The sequence below is a fragment of the Leptodactylus fuscus genome, chromosome 1, assembly GCF_031893055.1.
Source record: "Leptodactylus fuscus isolate aLepFus1 chromosome 1, aLepFus1.hap2, whole genome shotgun sequence".
NCBI classification, from domain to species: Eukaryota; Metazoa; Chordata; class Amphibia; order Anura; family Leptodactylidae; genus Leptodactylus; species Leptodactylus fuscus.
The window spans coordinates 230,663,360-230,685,211 of record NC_134265.1 but is presented as its reverse complement, the minus strand read 5'-3'; the positions used below and the strand labels follow the sequence as shown (position 1 = coordinate 230,685,211).

The 21,852-nt window shown below is 41.1% G+C and overlaps 1 protein-coding gene and 1 long non-coding RNA gene across 3 annotated transcripts in view; one reads left to right on the top strand and one right to left on the bottom strand.

Annotated features, from left to right (window-relative positions):
* LOC142216375 (uncharacterized) overlaps positions 1-21,852 on the top strand; it is a 72,993-nt gene that overhangs the window by 3,575 nt on the left and 47,566 nt on the right. The gene's annotated exons all lie outside the window — the stretch shown is intronic.
* UBA6 (ubiquitin like modifier activating enzyme 6) overlaps positions 1-21,852 on the bottom strand; it is a 344,476-nt gene that overhangs the window by 308,022 nt on the left and 14,602 nt on the right. For both annotated transcript variants that reach the window (XR_012717326.1, XM_075283775.1), the window contains exons 14-23: positions 17,377-17,520; positions 13,962-14,029; positions 11,479-11,557; positions 8,922-9,002; positions 7,737-7,814; positions 6,577-6,758; positions 6,360-6,465; positions 3,640-3,729; positions 3,464-3,544; positions 1,984-2,112 (exon numbers count right to left, since the gene is read on the bottom strand). Coding sequence is in view for 1 of the 2 variants with exons in the window: in XM_075283775.1 (XP_075139876.1) it covers positions 1,984-2,112; positions 3,464-3,544; positions 3,640-3,729; positions 6,360-6,465; positions 6,577-6,758; positions 7,737-7,814; positions 8,922-9,002; positions 11,479-11,557; positions 13,962-14,029; positions 17,377-17,520 (1,038 nt within the window). In the remaining variant the exon portion in view is untranslated. The remainder of the gene's footprint in view (positions 1-1,983; positions 2,113-3,463; positions 3,545-3,639; positions 3,730-6,359; positions 6,466-6,576; positions 6,759-7,736; positions 7,815-8,921; positions 9,003-11,478; positions 11,558-13,961; positions 14,030-17,376; positions 17,521-21,852) is intronic.

The window sequence follows — 21,852 nt, the reverse complement described above, 5'->3', positions numbered from 1 at the left end:
GAGGTCTACAGATGGGGTGACCCTATAGCCCCTGAAGAGCAGTATTTCTCCCTTATGCTGGAGGTCTACAGGGGGGCGGTAAAGGACACAGAGAAAATTGGGGGGTGTTGGAATATATTAAGAAACTTGTTTAAAAAAGAGATTTAGGCCTGGTTCACATCTGCATTTGGCATTCCATTCGGGGAGTCTGCTTGGGGACCCCCCGAACAGAATTCTGAACGCATTGGTAAGTGGTGAGCAGTGAAAGCACACGTATCCCATAGACTATAATGGAGTCCATGTGCTTTCCACGCAGAGTCTGCACGAGTCATGCGGAAAGAAAAGTAGTTCATGAAGTATTTTTCTCTCACACCACACGGAAAACACACAGACCCCATTATACTCTATGGGGTCTGTGTGCTTTCATAATCTCCCCACTTGCCAATGCTTTCAGAATTCCATTCTGGGGGTCCCCAAGCGGACTCCATGAACGTAATACAGAATGCAGATGTGAACCGGGCCTAAGGATTCCAGACGGACAGCAACCAATCCGCTTTGTTTTGAGGTCTACGGAAAACGGATTACATACCGATAGCAAATCAGTTTGTGTCCGTTTTGCGCATGCTCAGAATGAAGCAGGGGGAAGAAAAAAAAAAAATTGATTGGTCAAAAACTGATTACATGCTGACTACATACAGACAGTAGAGGTGAGCGAGTATATTCGATCGAATACCTCCCCTGCATAGTTATTGTTTTTAAAAAAAGCACCAGGGAAGGTGGGAGGGCAATTGATTTTTTTTCACGCGTGGTATTCGACAGAGTACACCAACAACTATACAGGAGAGGTATTCGATCAAATACTACTATTTAATCGAATACTATTCGCTCATCTCTGGACCGTTTGAAATCAGTTTTTGAAGAGGTTAAGTACTGATTTCAAACAAATTTGCCAAATGCAGATGTGAACTGAGCCTTACCCTTGACAATAGATTAGTTATAAAATTAAAATGTTTGGTTTTATTTGAATAAAAGTTTTTCTAAATCTTATTTATAAAGTTGTGTTTCATTGCTCTTATTAAAACAGTCTCATTGAAAATGTAATTTTGACCTCAGAAACAGGATAAGACTCATATGGCTGCTATAATTAAAATTAAACTAAATGATTGTGATTTTTAAGATGCGGTAAAATAAAAAAAAATTAGGGGGTGCTAGAAAATAAATGATTCTCAAAGTGGCCAGTTGACAAAATAAGTTTGAGAACCTCTGAGACAGAGCATGAAAAGATAGGAGAATATGTGAATCTCCTGCAGCAGTTGGCGATTGGACCTTTCATCTGGTGGTCTGAGAGGTTACCCCTGGGGTCCCCCTTTTTTTCCTTGGGATTCCTCCTCCCTGTCTGCCCGGTGAAGAGCCAACCCCTAGTTTTCAATCAATTAATTCATAAATTTTAGGAGGAATAACAGAGGAACTGCATAATTCAGTATCATAAGAAAAGATGTCCCATGTTATACCATGAAGAATAGAAGAATTTGCCAAAACAGATTCAACTAAAGTCGTGTCCTCTTTAAATGCAATATAAAAGAATCAACTAAATACAGTAATTATACATAACCGGTGAGGATACATGACTAAGCAAAGTGATGAACATAGACAATGGGGGTGATCTATGCAGTGCGGCATGTTGAACACTGGTTTTCACATTTGTGGCCCCACGGGTATGAAGCGCATGTTCCAGAATGGCTTCGCGCAATTACACACTCACAATTACACACAGTAAAGTGGCATAAAATGATTATAAATCTGGGATGGCCCATGGCCCCCACCTACCACTTCTTTGTTAAAAAGAAAAAAAAAATGTCAAGAGTGGTACAGAAAAGAAAAAAAAAAAAAGAAAACATAATAATTTGATTTGATTTTCACAACAATTCTTGACTTGTACAATACATATTAAATCTGCCCCAAAGTTTATTGGTGTGTGTGGACAAGCTCTTAAGTTTCACTCACCTTATGATTGAAATACTTTTCAAATTTTAATCTTGCGAGTGCCACGCACTGTGACCAGCACCGGGGTTTCCTGCTTAGTAGTTTAACCACATGGAAGCAGCCTTCTAAGCTTTCACAAGACTTTATTTTCTGTGAAGAAAGGCAAGAAATTATACGATTATTATGACCAGACACTAACTGTGGCAAACATCAGGGTTAAATGTGGAGGCCGATCCAGCTGCAATGCTACAGCGGTGTCCGCTGGTCTTTTCTTCATTTGTGTGCAGTTTTGGTGTGCTGTGTATCCACATAACTGCTGAAGCCAAACCACTGGCTTCAGCGATGATGCTAGTAATACATATATACGGCTGTTGTGGTAGTAAACGCTTGCTGTGGTCACTGACTTACATGCCAAAAAGCATCTGATATCAATAGAATCACTGCTGAAAGTTACCAGGGCACGTAAGCTTGATGTACTGTACTTGCCCTGACTTTATCACTACACATGAGTTAGAATTCAGGAGACCGAACAGAAGTACTCCCAGCTTCAGTGCACATACCTTGGCAATCGGAATGAGTCACATACAAGATTTCACCAGTCATTTTGTGATTTCTAAATGTATCTGAACTTTTTTTCTGGACTGAACACTAAGCAGGTTACCCAGACTACTTGGAGTCCCTGTCTCCTTTTTAACTATAGTTCCATAATGTACTTAACTTTTCAGTATGGGATAATAATTACAGATGAGCGAACAGTAAAATGTTCGAGATTCGATATTCGTTTCGAGTAGCCCCTCAATATTCGTCTACGCGAATCGAATATCGAACCCTATTATAGTCTATGGGGGGAAAATGCTCGTTTCAGGGGTAGGCAACATTCGATCAAATTATACTTACCAAGTCCACGAGTGAGGGTCGGGCTGGATCCTCCGAGAAGTCTTCTCCTTGCAGCGCCCCCGCGGCATCTTCCGGCTCTGAATTCACTCTGCCAGGCATCGGGCCTGGGCAGAGCCGACTGCGCATGCCCGCACTACAAGCGGACATGCGCAATCGGCTCTGCCCAGGCCCGATGCCTGGCAGAGTGAATTCAGAGCTGGAAGACGCCGTGGGGAAGCTGCACGGAGAAGACTTCTAAAGGTAGGAGAAGAACGAGCATTGATTGGCCGACTGTATAGCATTCAGCCAATCAATGCTGGTTCTGCATCAAACTTTAACATTCGAATAGCGAGTGGTACTCGATCGAGTACAAGTATTTCGAATACCGTAGTATTCGATCGAATACCTACTCGATCGAGTACTACTCGCTCATCTCTAATAATAATGCTGATTAGATGCAGGGATTCCTAACATCACAGATGATTAATATTTAACCTTGAAAATATAGCTGACATACAGTCCATATTTCACAGACCAAATACGCCCAAGTGGAGCAAGGCTTAACTGACTTAACAAGTTGCACATATGTGTAGCAGCCTAGGATGCGCAAAGACAACATACATACCTGTAGGACGTCTTGTACGGTTGAATGCGTTTGCCAAAATTTGTTGTATAGAGATGGCTTATGGGTAAAAGAGCTTTCAAACTGAATGTGCACAAAAACCAATAAAATGAATTAGAGCAAAGCATATAAAGAAGACACAAATGACTATAAATGGCGATTATTGGTTATCCCCCTACCTTATCTCTGGCCCACTGAATTGTGTGCTCAATGGTGGCTGGAAATGACTTCAAAGTGCAAAATGGGATTTCTTCATCTGGAGGATCCCGCTACATAAAAACACGAGAATCACTTTAAAATATCTTTCTATGATTTCTAATAGCCAACAACAACAAAAAAATATATACAAAAGAGTCAAACCCTTGCCCCTTAAGTTTGCGGGCCATAATACTGAGTCCTTTATATTATTCCTATGCAAATGCCACCTTTTTGACTCTAATATTGATATTTATTTAATTACTATAGTGATAATTATTGCATATGGTCCGATCCCATATATTGAAACTTTTTATGGCTTTATACATATGGACATTTGGTGTGATGGGCTACTTTTTGTATACAGGCTTGTGTTATCTCTGAATATGTCCATGTACTTTATATGTATTATCGAAATAAATTTATATTTCTATACTGAATTATGGTTTTTCTGATGTTGTTTACTTTGAGTGTCATACTTACCTAGTTTATTGTGCAGTTTTGTGTGGTTCTGAGATATTGTGGTAAGGACACAAAGTAAGGAGGGCCCCATGTATTAGGGAGCTGAGACTTGTCATTATATTTCTTTTGCTTCCCTTTGGTGCTATGTTTTTGGTTTGGTATTTATGTATTCTTAAAGAGGACCTTTCATCACTTTTGGGCACATGCAGTGTTATATACTGCTGGAAAGCTGACAGTGTGCTGAGTTCAGCGCACTGTCGGCTTTCCCGATCCGTGCCCGGTGTAAAGCGCTATCGGTCCCGGGACCGTAGGGCTTTACAGTCAGAAGGGCGTTTCTGACCATTAGCCAGAGACGTCCTTCTGCCTCGCGGCGCCAATCGCGCTGTGCTGTGGAGCGGGGAGGAACGCCCCCTCCCTCTCCTGATAATGCTCGTCTACGGACGAGCTGTGCGAGCAGAGAGAGGGGGCGTTCCTCCCCGCTCCACAGTACAGCGCGATAGGCGCCGCGAGGCAGAAGGACGTCTCTGGCTAATGGTCAGAAACGCCCTTCTGACTGTAAAGCCCTACGGTCCCGGGACCGATAGCGCTTTACACCGGGCACGGATCGGGAAAGCCGACAGTGTGCTGAACTCAGCGCACTGTCAGCTTTCCAGCAGTATATAACACTGCATGTGCCCAAAAGTGATGAAAGGTCCTCTTTAAAGGATACCTATGAATTATAAAACCACTTTTCATAAACTAATGGAACATGTAAATATAAGAAACTAATACATCTAAGGGCTCGTTCACATCTGCGCCCGGCACTCCGTTCTGCAGGTTTCCGTTTCCTGCACAAAACAGGGCAGGAGACGAAAACCTGCCGGCATTTTTCAAACCCATTCATTTGAATGGGTTTGAAAAGTGTTTGGCCGTGAGCGCCGGTGAGCGTTTTATGCTCTCCGCATCGAAACCAGTTTTTTTTTTTAAACTGGACACAGAGTCGGACATGCAGTACTCTGTGTCCGATTTAAAAAAAAACGGTTTCGCCGCGGACAGCATAAAACGCTCACCAGCGCTCACGGCCGGACTCGGCATGACAGGTTTCCCTCTTCTGCATGCAGAAGACGGAAGCCTGATAACAGAGTCCAGACGCTGGTGTAAACCCAGCGTAATCTGTATCCTTGTTATGCTGCCCTCCTTCTACTTCTTTTCACTCAGATTATTTGTTTACATAGAGTCTGTATTTGAATTTAACTTAAACACAGAATTCTATGGAGAGTGGATGGGGGAGAAGGAGACTGTTAAAGTTATTTATTTGCTCATTCTGTGCTGTGGTTAGATCTTACCTGAAAGACACAGCAGTGTCTGAAGGGTTTTGTCACTATCAGAACAGCAGAATGTAGCATCTGAAGCCATTAATGTGACTTTTCTAGCAGGCTCCAGGTGTTCAAATATCTTCTCTATAAGAATATTGATTTTAATGATATTTATGAATCCTCTATGACCTATGAATTTCATTTGAACTAGTTATTTTTAAGAATTGCATTGCATAATTTTAATTGAATATTTATCAAATATTTACTAGTTATGGACCCTTAATCTGAATTTTTCCTACTCATATGGTATTTTATTATCTTAATCATTGTAATTTTTTCTGAATTACTATTACTTGTTTTTGTACATGTGTTTTAGAATTGACATAATGAAAGAAAGTAATTTCCTGAAATGGGATATCTGGATTAATCTGTATTTTTCTGATATGTATTGTACAAGATCAGCAGCGCAATACTCCTCATGTTACATTTTGGAATCTCCACTCCTGTTTACCTGTCTATCCCTTCCTTTTGCATGTGGGACACTGCAGCTGATCTATAATTAATATATATATATATATATATATATATATATATATATATATATATATATATATATATATATATACACATACATACATATACATATATACACACATACATACAGTTGGGTGCCTACTACAGCACAGCAAGCTTAAGTGGGGAAGCTTTTTGGCCTACCTTTCACTTTATTCATCATTACTACACCAAGTTGTCTCGTGTTTCATCTCATTGTAACCCACTAGTTCCCTGGAGTAGTTATTAGAATGAGGATTGTGTGTATAAGACATTAAAATACAGTATTCTGACAGTTCTGGTGCAAAGGGGGTTGAAAAGTTGGATGGGTACTTTATAGTTCACCAATTTACTAAAAAAAAAATATATAATATAATTTCAAATGCAGCGCTTACATAACTGTTATATGATTCTGTTAACATAGGTACAATCACTTCTGTGTGTCCTTTAGTCCCCATGGTCCCAGAGTCAAGCAGAGGGCGCATATTGGATACAGAGCGACTATATAAAAAATAAAACCATAATAATTGAGTACACAAAATACATCACATAATCACATAGCTCAATCAATTGATCTGTGTCAGACATAGAAAATGTTACATGTACAGCTACCTGTCTACGTATCTTCTGGCTTCCACATTATCCAGTGCAGTAACAATGATGTCCTGTTTATTATAAAAATCATCCGTATAGATATTCTCTGTGGCAGGACACACCTTATCCAAACGTGGTTCAATTTTCAACTCCGGGTTAATGCTTAGAGTTGCAGCAGCAGCAGTACAGCTTTTAGGTTTCTAACAATACAAAAAAAAAGACATACAATTGCATATATATATATATATATATATATATATATATATATATATATTTTTATATTTATATTATTATCAGCTCCACCGATTCCAGCACAGTGGGAATTTTGTCTCTGGTCCCCAACATTTCTGAGCAACAAGCGCAATTACTTTTGATGTTATATTGTTATAATATTGTGATGTTATATATACTTGATGTGGTATTTAAGCTCTAATGTCAGAAGGGCAGTGCCAGGCAGGAGGTGGAGCTAGAGGCAGCCAGTGTCAGAGTTCAGAATCACACCCATGTCTGCTCCTGCCTGACACCGCCTTCCTGACAGTACAAAGGCTAAATAGCATATCAGGCACTAAAACTACCTGCGCTTGTTGCTCGGGAATTGTGAGAACTAGACTGAAATTTGTGACTGACAGAATCAGTGGAACAACAGCTATTAAATTATATAAAGAGCTGTACATGTAGGAGGTGGTGAAAGGTCCTCTGTTCTATTCTGTGTCCCAGAAACCTATGTCCTATTCTCTTGTTGAGGCAGAAAGAATAAAACCAGTCACTTGAGATTAGTGAGCTACCAATTAGAACATATAGTATGCTAAATTCTCCACCCTGCAGGAGTGAGCAGGATCGGAGATCAGGATAATAATAACAACGATAACCAATTTAAAAACCAAACAAACCAAGAATAAGGACTAGGGGTGCATTCACATGGAGGAAGTTGGTGCTGATTCTGGCACGGACCCCGCGCGAGAATCAGCACTGAAAAAAAAATAAAATAAAAAAATGCCACCAGGATCAGCATGTGAGTACTTATAATTGTCAACTTGCCCTCTGTGTACACCCTAAAATGAAAACTGGATAATGCTCTATCTGCTGCACATTTACCCCATGCAGATCTGTGTGCAGATTCTTGAAATTATATAATGTGTGAACATGGCCTAATGATTAACATTTTCACATTAACATACCTGAATGTGATAAGGCCTGAAGAGAAACTGTCTGTTCAAGTTGGATTTCTCAATTAAGTCAGGGTCTGTTACAGTAATCTAAACACAGAAAAAGCAGTTTTCTTTCCATTAGTCATTCTGGTGAAGGTATATATTCAGTTTAACAAGCCAAGTATTTATTATTTTTAATCTTGTATAGCGCATTCATATTCCACAGGGCTTTACAGATATTGACAACACTGTCACATATAGAGCTCACAATCTACATTCCCTATCAGAATGTCTTTGAATCCACCATGAATTTGTATTTTTCTCTAGGTACTCCAGTTTCCTCCCATGCTTCAAACTTAGGACTCCAGCACTGCAAGGTTACAATGCTAACCAGAAACCCATGTATGACATTTTAACGCTACGCTCTGCGCCCTCTCAATCAATGTCTGCTCCCATTTCTGAAGAATTAAAAAGTCCTGCATGCACAACTTTTTCTTCCATTACAAAAATAACCAAACATGATGGAAGACCTGTGTCTGTTACTCTGCTACAGTTAATATCCGTTGCTGTCATCCTATGACAGCAAAGAACATTAACAATGATAGTTTCAACCCACCCTAACTTAGGCCAGTGAGGAATACTCACCAGTATTTCTCTGTTTCCTTAAGTAACCTAATAAAATTGACAACCACATGAACAATAGAGACCCAATAAAAATAAAAAAATAAATAAAAAAAAAAAAAGCTAAAAAAACCAAGAACACAATTTCTGCAACAGATGAAATTTGTAGGCAACTACATTAGACATCACATTTACTGCAAATTGAATTACAGGAAATTTGTAGGATGTTTTCAATTGCCCTGATAGAATGAGTAAAACCTAACTAAATTCCTGTTGTTTCCCACCAGCTCATCAATAGTATGAAGCTGTCGCATAGAAAGGTGACAAGCATGTGCAAAGGAGTGGAAACAGGCATGCACTCTTACTCAGCTGTCAACTTTACTCCCATAGGACTGTACGAACCGGAAGTGTACATGCAAGTACACTCCGTGCTACTATATCCCACAGCCATAATGGTACCTTTTACAACTGTGACATGATTGGAGTAAGCTTATTGTATAACAGAAAAACATTTTTTCCAAGGGATAAGTTTTCCCAAAAACCTATAAATCAGGGGTGACATTTCCAATTCTTATATATGGTCTATTTACTCACCAAACCTCTGTGCGAGTCACAGCCAGCCCCTAGTAGTGCAAAATTTTTCAGCATTTCACAGCCAATAGCACCACATCCAACCTGCAGATAAAAGTCAAATCATTCAAATCCATCAAAGAAATGTCCAACAACATTCTATTACTTAAATATCACTGAGGGATGTCACAATTTAGTGTAATGCCATGCATTACATCCAAGTACCCTATCCTACCATCTAGGGCAGCGGAACTGTGATTGTTATCACAAATCCTGCAGACAATCCATTTGAAGCTCCTCCTGATGAACAGCCCATAATAGGGCTAGGGAAACATGTTGAGGGGATAAAAGGATGTAGGGCAAACTCTCTATAACCATTTTATTAAGAATAGAGATTGAGTCTAGGTGCTCACAATATGAATGCCTTTAAGTCAGGGTTCTCATTTAATCTATGGGACTCTGATTAGATGTCTTGTTATTGAAGGAGCCTTGGAGTTTTTGTATTGAGGCTTCTATTTGACGTGAGGTTGGGCAGAGACCTGTGGGAGGATTTGAAGTGGTGTATATTTAGACCACACATACTATTAAAAGGTTCAGCCACCCATATTTTGGTGTTTTTAGGACTTAATTTATCCTTGAAATAATTGTTTTAACGGATCCAATAAAAGTTACATTTTAGTTACTCCTTCAGTGAAAATAACATTCTATTACTGTATCACCCAAAACAACTTATGAGAAAACTAAATATCACCAATATAGTTAAAAATAGTAAGATTCTCTAGTACCATCTCTAGATTATTATTTTCATCAGTAACAAGATCTATAAATTTTATTTAGAATACAAAATGAGCATGAAAAGAAGAAAGATGTATAGTACACTCATATTTGCAGTTTTATCACTAAGAAAAATAACCTTTGATACGAGTTTTAATACAATCACAAATCTAGCCCAATTTCTATTACGTGACTGAATCATTTCTTCTTTAAGTCCCTCTACAACTTGCCAATTATCAGGCACCAAAAGTCTGACACTGCTGTTCTCTAAGTGGTGGGGTCAGGTTGTTAGTAACTGTAGTTATTCCCAACTCCAAACGCATTTTTCATACTGATAACCTAGCCACAGGATACAGTCTGCTCCTATTCACATATTAATTACCTCTTTGGAGCAACGGTAATGGCCTTGTAGCACCAAATAATTTGCATGATGACAGAAACCGTAATAGCAATGGATTCACAAGTTGAAAACACCATTTGATTCAGGTGACCCTAATTCATCTATCTGGGGGCTGAGTTGACATGCTGGATTCAGGTGAAAGAATTTAAGAATTAAAAACTCCATTTGGGGATGGAAAACACCTTTAGGGTCAGGGCACACAGTTTTTTTGACGCCGAATCCGTCTCCAAATAGAGTTCCATTAGGAGGCTTTTTTTAGAGGTCGATTTTGAGGCGGATTCAGTGTCAAAAAACTCATGTGTGCACTGACTCTTAGGCTGAAGTCCCACGTTGTGAAAACACTGCGTTTTTCATGCTTATTTCATTGCGGGCTCCATGGGATGTCCACACAGCACTATGGGATGTTCTAAAGCAGTCCCAGAGGGTTGGAAGTACACGATCATGTAAGCAACTTGGTGCACTCTGAACCTTACAACCCAAGCTGGAATTGGCAGAGGCCAAAGAATGGTATAGCTTGGGAAAAAAAGTGTGCTTCGAGGCCCAGGATGCAGCATAGCAGACCTGGGCAGCAGAAGCATGATGCCAAAGAGTCCCGAGGAGCGAGCCATCACACAGAGAGAAAAGGCCTATGCATGAGAGGATAGGATTTCCCGAAAGCAGACCAAATCCACCTGGAGATGGAAGGCTTGGAAGCAGCCAGGTCCTTTCAAAGGTCATCAGGAAAAACAAACAAGGGGCCCAAACGATGGAAGGGATATAGAGAGAGAAAAATAGACCAGGATCCCCCCGCATCCAGGCAGAAAAGAGAGCACTCACAAGTTCTTGGGGTCTGAGCAGAGACTGTAAGACAATGTCCACGTTGGAATGAAAATGATGCAAGAGAGAAAGACCTGAGTCACTTCGTGTCTGTCTCCTATGGACATTAGGTTATAACTGGTCAGCACAGTGTCTGTGGAGAGGATATAGCCTAGAGGCAGAGCCGACATACTTTGCTTTTAATAGGATCAGCCTCCTAGTGGCCAGATCTATAGCTCATGGTGCTATGTCCCCCAATGATATAAGCAAGTAAATCTCAATGCATTTCTGCTGTGGCTTTTTCTGTGGCGTTTTATTGATGCTTTGCAATACAGCCGAGAGTCAACACAAACACCTTTTTTCCTTCACATAATAGAAAATCTAGCAACTGCATAATAATACCAAAATATTAAGGCTATTCCCATACTATTAGGTATTCATCAGACAGAAACAGAGTGACCTGCTCTGTACTCTTATGCCATTATATGCCTATTTGAGGTACAGAAAGTAGAAAACTAGGTAACTAATAAACGCTAAGATACCTACAAGATGTTTTTCATATTTAATCTGTGTAAAAGCAAACAAAATAACCATGCAAAAGAAGTTACCTACCAAAAAAATATTTAAGCTGTGAATTCTTCTGCAAAAGCTATCTCCAATACAAGCTCGGAGGGCATCATATCGATCACCTCTGCATATGAAACAAAATGTTATGTTATGAACAAATGAATCCAACATGGTGAAGATACAGAAAATAAACTTTTTATTGTTATTTTTAAAAGACCTTTAAACACCTCCACCAATTCCAACTCTTTGAATCCTTCAATAAATCGATTCTGGTGCCGTTGGAAATTTGTCTTTAGCACCCACCGATGCAAGTAATCACTGCTATTAGTTGCTGCACTCAATATGCTAATTAAGTTCTCTAATGTCAGATGGGTGGTCCTGATCATAGAGCTGATTGTCTGAGACTGCCCACCTGACAATAGAGAGCCTTTTTAGCATATTGGTTGTGGAAACAAACGTAAAGAGTGGAGTTGGTGAAAGGTCCTCTTTAAAGAGGTTTTCTGGGCAAATAATGTTTGTTTGGTTTTTTTTTAAAAAAAAGGAGTTAGTCCGTTAGTGCTATTAATGAGTTAATAAATGCACCCATATTCCTTTAGCTGTGTTTTGTGTGATTTCTGGGTGTCTCTGGGAGGCTCCTGGTATCACCTGCATTTTACGTAGTTCAGTTTCCTACTTTTTAGCTTCCACGCTAACCCCTCTCACCTCATTTCCCCCCTCCCACTACTAGCTCTTCCCTACCTACTCAGCCCAACCCCCGAACTCATTATATACTTACAGTACCTCTCTTCCTTCCATGCTTCTTCCTGAAGTATGGCTCCTTCTTCGCACGCTCTTCTCTCAGCGCTTTTCAGTTCTCTGCAGCGACAATCCACCTCTACTGCGCAGGTGTGGGAGCTGCGCGGTAGAGGTGGATTATAGGCAGCAGTGTGCAGAATCAGTAAAGGAGGAGCAGTGGCACTCAGAAAAGAAGGAGGAGCCATTGTGCAGAAAGAGGCTTGGAAGGAAAGTATGATGGAGTAGATATGGGGGGGGGGTAGTACTGACGATCCATTTCCTGAAACAGATGTCGTTCCAGGTATATGGCAAATATACATTTTTGATTAATTGTGTTATTTAGAAGGGGGAAGGGTGTTTAGATTAATATAGGGATTTATATTTATCCCAGACAACCCATTTAAGGTTTGTAAATACCTATGAAATACAGTTGGGATAGTAAAAAACAAAAACAAAACTGTGACCAACAAAGTACAATATGCAATTGGTATAGTTGGTGTCCCAGTCCGTACATTTGTGTTAGCCTTTAAGAAACACTTTGCAAGGTTGTCTGCATAATATGTGCATGTGTCTTTCACAGACCAAACCACTAAGGATGATTTCATAGTTGATTTTATGACCCTTACTTAGAGTAGTCTGGGTAGGAAAGGGAATAGAAAAATTCTCCTCTTCCTTCAGTTACGGAGACGAAGTAGGAGAGTGGTGAGGAGGGGGTGAGTTAGCTCTCCCACCTAGGAGAGAAGAAAGGAGAAGGAGCCAGAGCCCCAAGCTGGCCTGAATATACCAACTAAAGGACAGGTTGTGTGTTGTTCCGCTATCAGATAGTTACCTCTGCTCACCTTGAGGAAGATGAAAGGTACAAGACTGATACATGAGGGTAAAGTTATATGGACCTCAAGTTAGGCAGGGCAACCTTGAGAACCTACACTCCAAAGCTGGGAATACTAAAAGGCAATGATGCAACTATAAAACTTATTTAATAATTAGAGTAAAATATACAGGTCCTTTCCAAAATACCTTCAAAAATTTGACTATAATAGATCATATATTGTAGTCAAAGAAAATATGGAACGATCTTACCCATAAACGTTGACAGGAGTACCACAGTGACGGTGCATCTCAGGAGGGTGAAAACTGTTCCTATCCTCACCCCTCAATGCTAGCTCTCAAACCCCAATATGACTCCCGCCCTAACAAGGGCAGTACCAAACTGTACCCTAAAGTCACTCTAAATGACCCTAGTCCCTATGAGTTTTCTGGTACAAAAATGCACCACTCATCAGGGGACTTTTAGAACTGTACTCTCTAACATATATGGTCAACATAGACAAATAAAATAGTTAAATGAATGAATAACTTCAGTCTACAGTGGTAGCTCCGAACCAAAACAAAACCCCATAATGGAGGAAAAACCTTTAGGACTCCTTGCAGTGACAATGGTAGCAAGAATCCAACGTTCTTAGGGCTCCTTAAATAATATCATACTGGCTCCTCCCCTAGGAACTAGGGACATTTAGGGTCACTCAGGACAACAATGAATTATTGATGGGTTTTTTTTTGGCATTTTATAAGTCATCAAAATTATTAACTAAAGCTAGGTTCACACTAGCGTTATTCTCTCTGTTGCTGAATCAAAAGAGTAGGACTTTTCTCTCCGCAAATTTGAGAAAGACTCTGCAGCAGAGTCTCCTATGGAACACAGTTGTGAATCTAGCTTTATAATTACAGGAAGATTCAGTGATCACAAGTCATACCTGGGAATGAACTCTTCTTGACTAATTGGGTCTAATGGAGTTACAACGTCCATGGCATCCAGGAACAGCTAAGAAAAAGAAAATAACATTCAGTTTAAAACAAAATAATGTAAACTCCAGTAGTATTACCGTAAGTCCTCTGTGTGTGTGTGGTATGTAGTAAATGAATAGTGAGCTGTAGGGGAATTGAGTGTGCTAAATGAAAAGAGCTGTGGGGGAATGGCGGTGTAACACATTAGTATGAAAGTGTGGGAAAAGCATCCTTGGACTGTCTTACTGGGGCACTGCTGAATCCCCGATAGGCCCTGTGCCGTTAGGGCCCCCCACTGCATTTTTTTCTGTAAATGTACTGCTACCTATTTTTGTTATTGCAACAGGTATTGGCATATTTTACTCCCCAAATCCTGCTCCTGTCCAATATGGCGTCTGCTTCTTCCACCAGAGGGCATAGGCAGGATGGAACAGAAGCAGGGATCGGTGTGTAAAATATCAGCCAGTACCTGTTGTATTAATCCAATTGGTAGTGGCTGATCGGTAAATCAAAACAACAAATTATATTCGCCTCCCTGAAGCATCTTCTTCAGGCCTCTGGATGTGCCAAGGGTGGGCCCGTGATGGGGCTTCATTAGTCACAACAGTGTCATGACATTGACGTGTTCCACATGAGTACCGAGTCCCAATCACAGGAATTAGTGGTAACCCTGGGGTGCGTGACATCATCCAGTAAAGCTTGAAGAGGATACCAGATGACCTCCATATTAGGTGAGGAAAGGTCAGTAGAAGAGTTCATTATTTTTACTTGCCACCCCCTATTATACTCTGGTGTCTGCATTGAATCCCAAGTATAACAGTGTTTTGTGGGTGATGAACCCCAAAAGTGTTGTGTTTGGGCAGAGCCTGAAACTTTTGTAAAAGTTTAATCCTTTTTTAACTACAAAGGGGCAGTATACTGTGCGGGGGCCTAAAAACAGACAGTATACTATGTAGGGAGGTTTGAGAAAATGACAAAATATTGTGAGCAAGCCAGTAAAGGGCTAACCTGCAGGGATCCGAATGTCCTGGAAATGAAGCATTTTGTTGTTTCCTTGACCCCCCCCCCCCCACATAGTATATTAGTTCACCTCAATTCCTGCCATCTGAATAGGCCCCTACTCTTCCCTGACCCTGCAAGAACTACATCCCTGAGCAGCCCCAGATCCACAGGAACTGCTTAGAGTATGTCCACACAGAGTTTATTGCAGGCTGAAAAAAAATCTGCTTCAGAAATTACAAAACGGTTTTTAACATGATGTGGTTTGTGTCATGGTTTTTGCTCAAGCACACTGTGTGGACCTGGAAACTTCCCTTAGGGCTAGTTCACACCGGGCATGAGGGGGCGGATTATGATGCTGAATCCACATCACAATTCCCCCCCCCCCCCCCCTCACAATGGAGGTCTATGTAGACCGCCAGGCTACTTTTTTTCATAAGCAGAAAAGAAACGAGCTGTCCTTTCTTGAGGCAGACTCAGTGGCTGATTCAGCCCCGGCATCCGCCTCACAGCAGCATCCTCCGGAGTAGGCCCATTCATTTTGAGCCTACTCCGGAGGGGGAAGCCGCGACTGTTGGAAGACACCACAGTCGTGGCAGGCGCATTTTGGCCTGAGAGTGACGCGGCTTCCGGCGTCACTCTCGGGGACCAAAATCCACCCATCCATCCCACACTCGAGGTTTTTGACTCTGTTTTTGCAAAAAAAAAACATGTAATCAAAAACTATTTCACATTTTTCCCCCCTCTCATTGATTTCAATGGATTTTCAAGGTGATATCCACCTGAAGATAGATCATGTCGCTTTTTTTCCCTCCATCTGCAAAAATCAGCTAAAGAAAAAAAAAAATGCTACTGACTCCCACTGAAATTAATGGGAGGTGTGTTTTGTTGCAGATAATGCCTCAAATCAGCCTGTGAAAAACTGTATGAACATACCCTTAACAGTAATAGTTTTATTCTTGCCAACCACTGTAGGGCTGATTTATCAAAAACAAAGATTTCCACCGGCTGGAGTTTATGCCTAATTTAGAATGACCTGCACACCTCCTCACAAATTAGGCGCATTCTCCAGGGTTCATGCAGCATGTATCATACACCATAAATCTGATAGTGACAGTAAAATGGCGTATTTTTTTCTAATGGTTCGTATGTCAGTAGCAGTACGGTGGGAAATCATGGATTTTCTGCATGTAGATGGTTATGGTGTGCATGTACCCTTATTCAGAAATGTAAATATTTTGACCGTTGTCAAACTGTTGATTACCAACTGTAAAGAGGAAACAGGGGCAACTGAACAAAGTAAGGCCGTATTCACACCACCATACCATTTGGAAGCTCATTGATACATAACTCACTAAAAAGCCCAGTTCTGGAAGAGCGTTACGGAATTCCTTTCCAGGCTCATATCCATTACAGTGCCTAGAGATCTGTTTACTAGGTCTCCTCCTTCATGAGAGTGTTTTTACAAGAAACATTGTTCCTTGGAGGAAAATTTATCACTGTTACAACCCGCCACAATCATTCTGAGCATGTGAAAACATCAGATTAGTCAGATCATTCCCAATAAAAACTTAGTTTTTTCAGAGCAACCTCAATGCTTATACACTGACCTGGGACTGTGTTGGGTCAGTATACCAACTACACCCCCACACAATTCCAAGCTAATCTTCAACATCAACTCCAAGCCTCATCCACGACATAATTCTTTTCTATTGCCTAATTTGATAGACATGTATGTGTGATAGACAGATAATCTCCAGCTTCAGTTACCTCAAATATTAACTATTACATACGCAAGGTTTTATTACATTGTGTGCACGTGTGGATCATACTCCATCAAAGCTATGATATACTGCACTGTACAACTGGGTTCCTGGGAGCAAGACTTATGCAAATTAGAGGCAATCTGTCAAGTAGGGAAATTCATATCAAACAATGTACATTGCAGGACACATAATGCTGAGTAACAATTTCCTCAAGGAAAAATTGTGAAGGTTCCATTGAACTTTACTTAATAACCTTCTTAATTTGGCTGCCTAACAATATAATTTGCCATTTTAATTGAGCGCTGAAGTGTCACTCTTTATACAGCAATACAGGTCACCTTCTATGCAGCAGTATTGCCCTCACTCCATAACATGCATTATGCAGAGTACACTGTCAGCCCTTACTGTTGAATACGCTAAGTACTTAGAAAGCGTTAACTAAATAAATACTATTCTATATACAAACTATAGTTGCTCATTCAATATATTCCATCTCTACAGACTGGCATCTAAGAGAAAAACACCTTATAGTTTTACTTTCCTATATTTTTAAACATCATGAAGGACATTACCAATGGTGAGGTACAAGAAGTAACAAATAGGAGTTGCAAATACACACCCATTGCTGTAGCGGAGAGAACTTTTCTGACACAGCTTTCAGGACCTCTTGGCTGATAATTCCACCTATTGCTGCGGCAAGGGGTGGCAGAAAACCCCGTGCAGTCCAGGACAACCACTTCACCAAGTGCTTGTCAAGCAGGGGCTGAAATTTACAACAGAGATTAGTTTAGTCAATAATACTCACTGTAAAATCCTTTTCTCGTTGTAGTCATTGGGTAACACAGCACCATGGGTATACACCTAGTCACCAGGAAGCTGATATTAGGAAGAGCAAAGAATGTCAGCTCCATCTATGAGCTATACTTTATCCACAGACACTGTGCTAGCCGGAGAGAGACAATCAAATAAGAACATGGAACCAGCATGTCCTGAACCCCAAAACAAACCACAACAGCACGGGGCAAAAACAAGAAACAAGGGTGGGATCTGTGTGTCACCATGCATACAACAAGAAAAGGATTTTACTGAGAGTACAAAAATCCATTTCGCTAAGTTATTTCATTTGGAGAGGACAGCACCATGGGATGTCCTAAGGCAGTCCCAAAGGGTGGAAATTACATGGCCATGCGAGCAACCTATCGCATATCTGTTTGCAGAACCTTACAACCGAAGCTGGCATCGGCAGAGGCCACAAAATGGATCTGGTAAAACTTGGTGAAGGTGTGGACAGTGGCCCAGGAGGCAGCCTTGCAGACCTGAGCCGCAGAAGCCTAATGCAGAACAGTCCAGGAGGCTCCAGACAGACCAAGTCCATCCGGAGATGGAAGCCTTGGAAGCAGCCAGGCTGAGGGTCCTCAGGGAGAATGAACAAGCTGTCCGAATAAAAGAAGGAGGTCAGTGAGAGACAAATAGACCCGGATCACCTCAAGACCACATCAAGGCAGGGAAGAGAATGCTTATGTGGGTACTTGGTGTCCAAGCAAAAAGATGGTAAGACAGTGTCCTCGTTGATGTGGAAGGGAGAAGTGATGCAAAAAAGAAGGTGGCAGGTGAAGGACAACCTTGTACTTGTGGAGAACAAGAAAAGAAGGCTTCTGGGATAGGGCAGCTCGCTCGGAGACCCTGCAGATGGAAGTAATGGCTACCAGGAAATCAACGAAAAAAGGCGAGTAACCCTATATAGGATGCATAAAACTACCAGGAAATCAACCTTCCCGGACAGAAAGCAAAGAGAGGACCCATGCAAATACTCAAAAGAGGGAGACTGAAGCACCTCAAGGACAAGATTAAGATTCCCAAGGTTTCACATGAGGATGGTAGGGAGTAGCACAGTGTGTCACTCCCTGCAGGACAGTCTTGAGGTAAGGTGGGGCTAAACAGCAGACCTTGAGACAGAAGACTGACTAGCAGAGGAAGAGGCCAAGGCGTGTCCACCAGCAGCAACATGAGATCTACATACCAGGCTCGTTGGGGCCAATTTGGAACCAACAGGATAGTTGGAGCCCCCATGAATTTCTTGAGAACCTGAGGGAGAAGAAGAGGGAACAGGTGCAGAAGGTGGAAGTCCGACCAGGAAATCAAGATTCAGAGTTGATGGCTTGAGGTACTGGGACCTGGCAGTTCCCAGGAAAGAAAAATAAAAACGATGTAAGACGGAAGACCTGAGTCAGGTCGTGTCTGCCTCGTACAGACACTAGGTTAAAACGGCTAGCACGGTATCTGTGGAGAGGGTATAACCCAAATGACAAAGCCGACATCTTTTGTTATTCCTAGTGTCAGCATCCTAATGGCCAGGTCTTTATCCATGGTGCTGTGTCTCCAATGAAATAAGCGAGAAAGGTTAATTTAACAGCTGAACACAATTAAAATCCATAACCATTACACATGAAAGGATATAAGAGATATCAAAACAACCTTAACCCCTTCCCGCCGATGGCACTTTTTGACTTCCTGACCAAGCTCGATTTTTCAAAACTGACATGTGTCACTTTATGTGGCAATAACTTTGGAACGCTTTAACTTACCAAAGTGATTTTAAGATTGTTTTTTCGTAACACATTGTACTTCATGTTAGTGGTAAATTTTGGTTGATATGTTTTGTGTTTAATTATAAAAAAATTGGAAATTTGGTGGAAATTTTGAAAAATATGCATTTTATAAAGTTTGAAATGATGTACATTACATACAGATAGTCAGACCGCCAAAATTATATCATAAATCTCATGTCCCAGATCTCTTCTTTATGTCGGCATCAAACTTTAGTTACCCTTTTAATTTTTACGGACATTATAAGATTTACAAGTGAAACAACAATATTCAAAATTTTCAAGAAATTTCCAAAACCCATTTTTAAAGGGCCTAATCCAGTTATGAAGGGGTTTTGAAAGACCCTTGTATTAAAGCCCCCCATAAATCACCCCATTTTCAAAACTGCACCCCTTAAATAAGCCAAAACAACATATACCTAGTAATTTAACCCTATAAGTGCTTAACAGGAATTAATACAAAATGGAGGTGAAATTTTCAAATTTGAATTTATTTTACTAATATTTTCGTTTAGCCCTAGAATTTGCACATTCACAAGGGGTTAAAGGAGAAACCGCATCCCACAATTTGTTAGGCAAGTTCTCCCGACTACCATAGTACCCCACTTGTGGGTGTAAACTAATATATGGACGCACAGCGAGCCGCAGGAGGGAAGGCGCGCCAAGGAGCTTTTAGAGGGCAGATCTGGCTGGGATCAGTTTCAGGCACCATGTCGCATTTACAAAGCCCTTGAGGAGTCAAAACAGTGGAAACCTCTAGAAAGTGACCCCATTTTGAAAACCGCACCCCTCAAAGTATTTATCAAGTGATGTAGTAGTATTAGTAACCCCGAAGTGAATGTGTAAGCTGTGCGGAGTAAATTGGGTACACCAAATCCCATTCTATTTTCCCACCAGCTCCTATGACGCGGATGGGGAAGAGGGGCATTCTGGGGGGTCAGCGCTGGTGTATGCTCTCTCATAAGCTCTAAATATGGGGTGTCCCCTGAAAACGCTCGCACCGCTTACACATTTCCTTCTAGTCGCAGCCACTTATGTCCTAATGATTTGGCGACTTTTGGGGTTTTTGTCTTCACATTGTACAAGGTAGATTTTTATTTTTATTTTCTGGCAATGTGGCCATATGAGGGCTTGGTGTTTGCGGTATTAGATGTACTTTTCAATGCCACCATTTTGGGGCGTGTAACTTATTGACTACATTTTATTAACTCTTTCTGGGTGGGATGTAAAAGGAAACATCAATTCTGGCATTGCTTTTTAGCATTTTTTTTTTTCCCCGTGCAGCGTACAGCATAAGTAACATGTTACCTTTATTCTGCGGGTCGGTACGGTTACAGCGATACCTCATTTATATGATTTTTTAATGCGTTGCTATTTGTGCAGAATAGAATTCAATTCAGGGGAAAAAATCTATTGTTTTTGCATCGCCATCTTCTGAAAGGCATAACGTTTTTATTTTTCGCTAGACAGAGCTGGTTGAGGGCTTATTTTTTGCGGGAAGACCTCTTCTTTTTATTGGTACCATTTTGGTTTTCATCTGACCATTTGATTACTTTTTATTGAACATTTTGTAAGGGAAAGGTGGTGAATAATCATTATTTTGTGCGGTTTTCTACGGGTTTTTTTTTACGACATTCGCCGTTCGGGTTAAATAATGTTTTAATTTTATTGTTCAGGTTATTACGGACGCGGCGATACCAAATATGTAATGTTTTTTTCTATTTTTCTTTATTTTACATAACAAAACATTTTATATGGGGAAAAAGGGATTTTTGGGGCTTTATTTATTTATAATTTATTTTAAACTTATTTAAACTTTTTTATTTTGACTTTTTTTTTTCACTTTTTTTTTCTGTCCCCATGGGGGATTGAAGCAGTGATCGGCTGATCACTGCTTCAATAGATATACGCTGCAATACACGTGTTACACGTGTATTGCAGAGTATAGGAATCTGTCAGCCTGTGTAGACGCACAGGCTGACAGCTTCATTTACGGCAGGATCGGCCAGGCGCGAGGACGGGGTAAGTGAAGGGGCAGACCCGGGGTCACTGATCAGACCCCGGGCTGCCCCCTACGAACACCGGCACCCCCCGAAACCGGCGCGGGGGGTGCCGATCGGCACCATATGACGTTGTAACCCCGGAGGTGCCGGTGGTCATGTTGATCACCGGCATCTCAGGGGTTAACACCCGCGATCGGACCCGATTCCGACCGCGGGTGTTACGGGGCATTGTCAGCCGTGTATTACGGCTGACACCCGCTGTGCATGGTGCGCACACAGTTTCTGTGTGCGCACCATGCATCCGCAGTAATAGTACGGCGGTTTGCGGGAAGCCCTTCCCTGCAGCGCCGTACTATTACGGCGAATGTCGGGAAGGGGTTAAGAGTGACATAGTGAAAGGGAATGTCTACTTTGTAAAATGCCGATTACCTTTTGGATGTAATAGACTGGAGTCACTCAAGACAATGAGGTGTCGCTCACTATGAT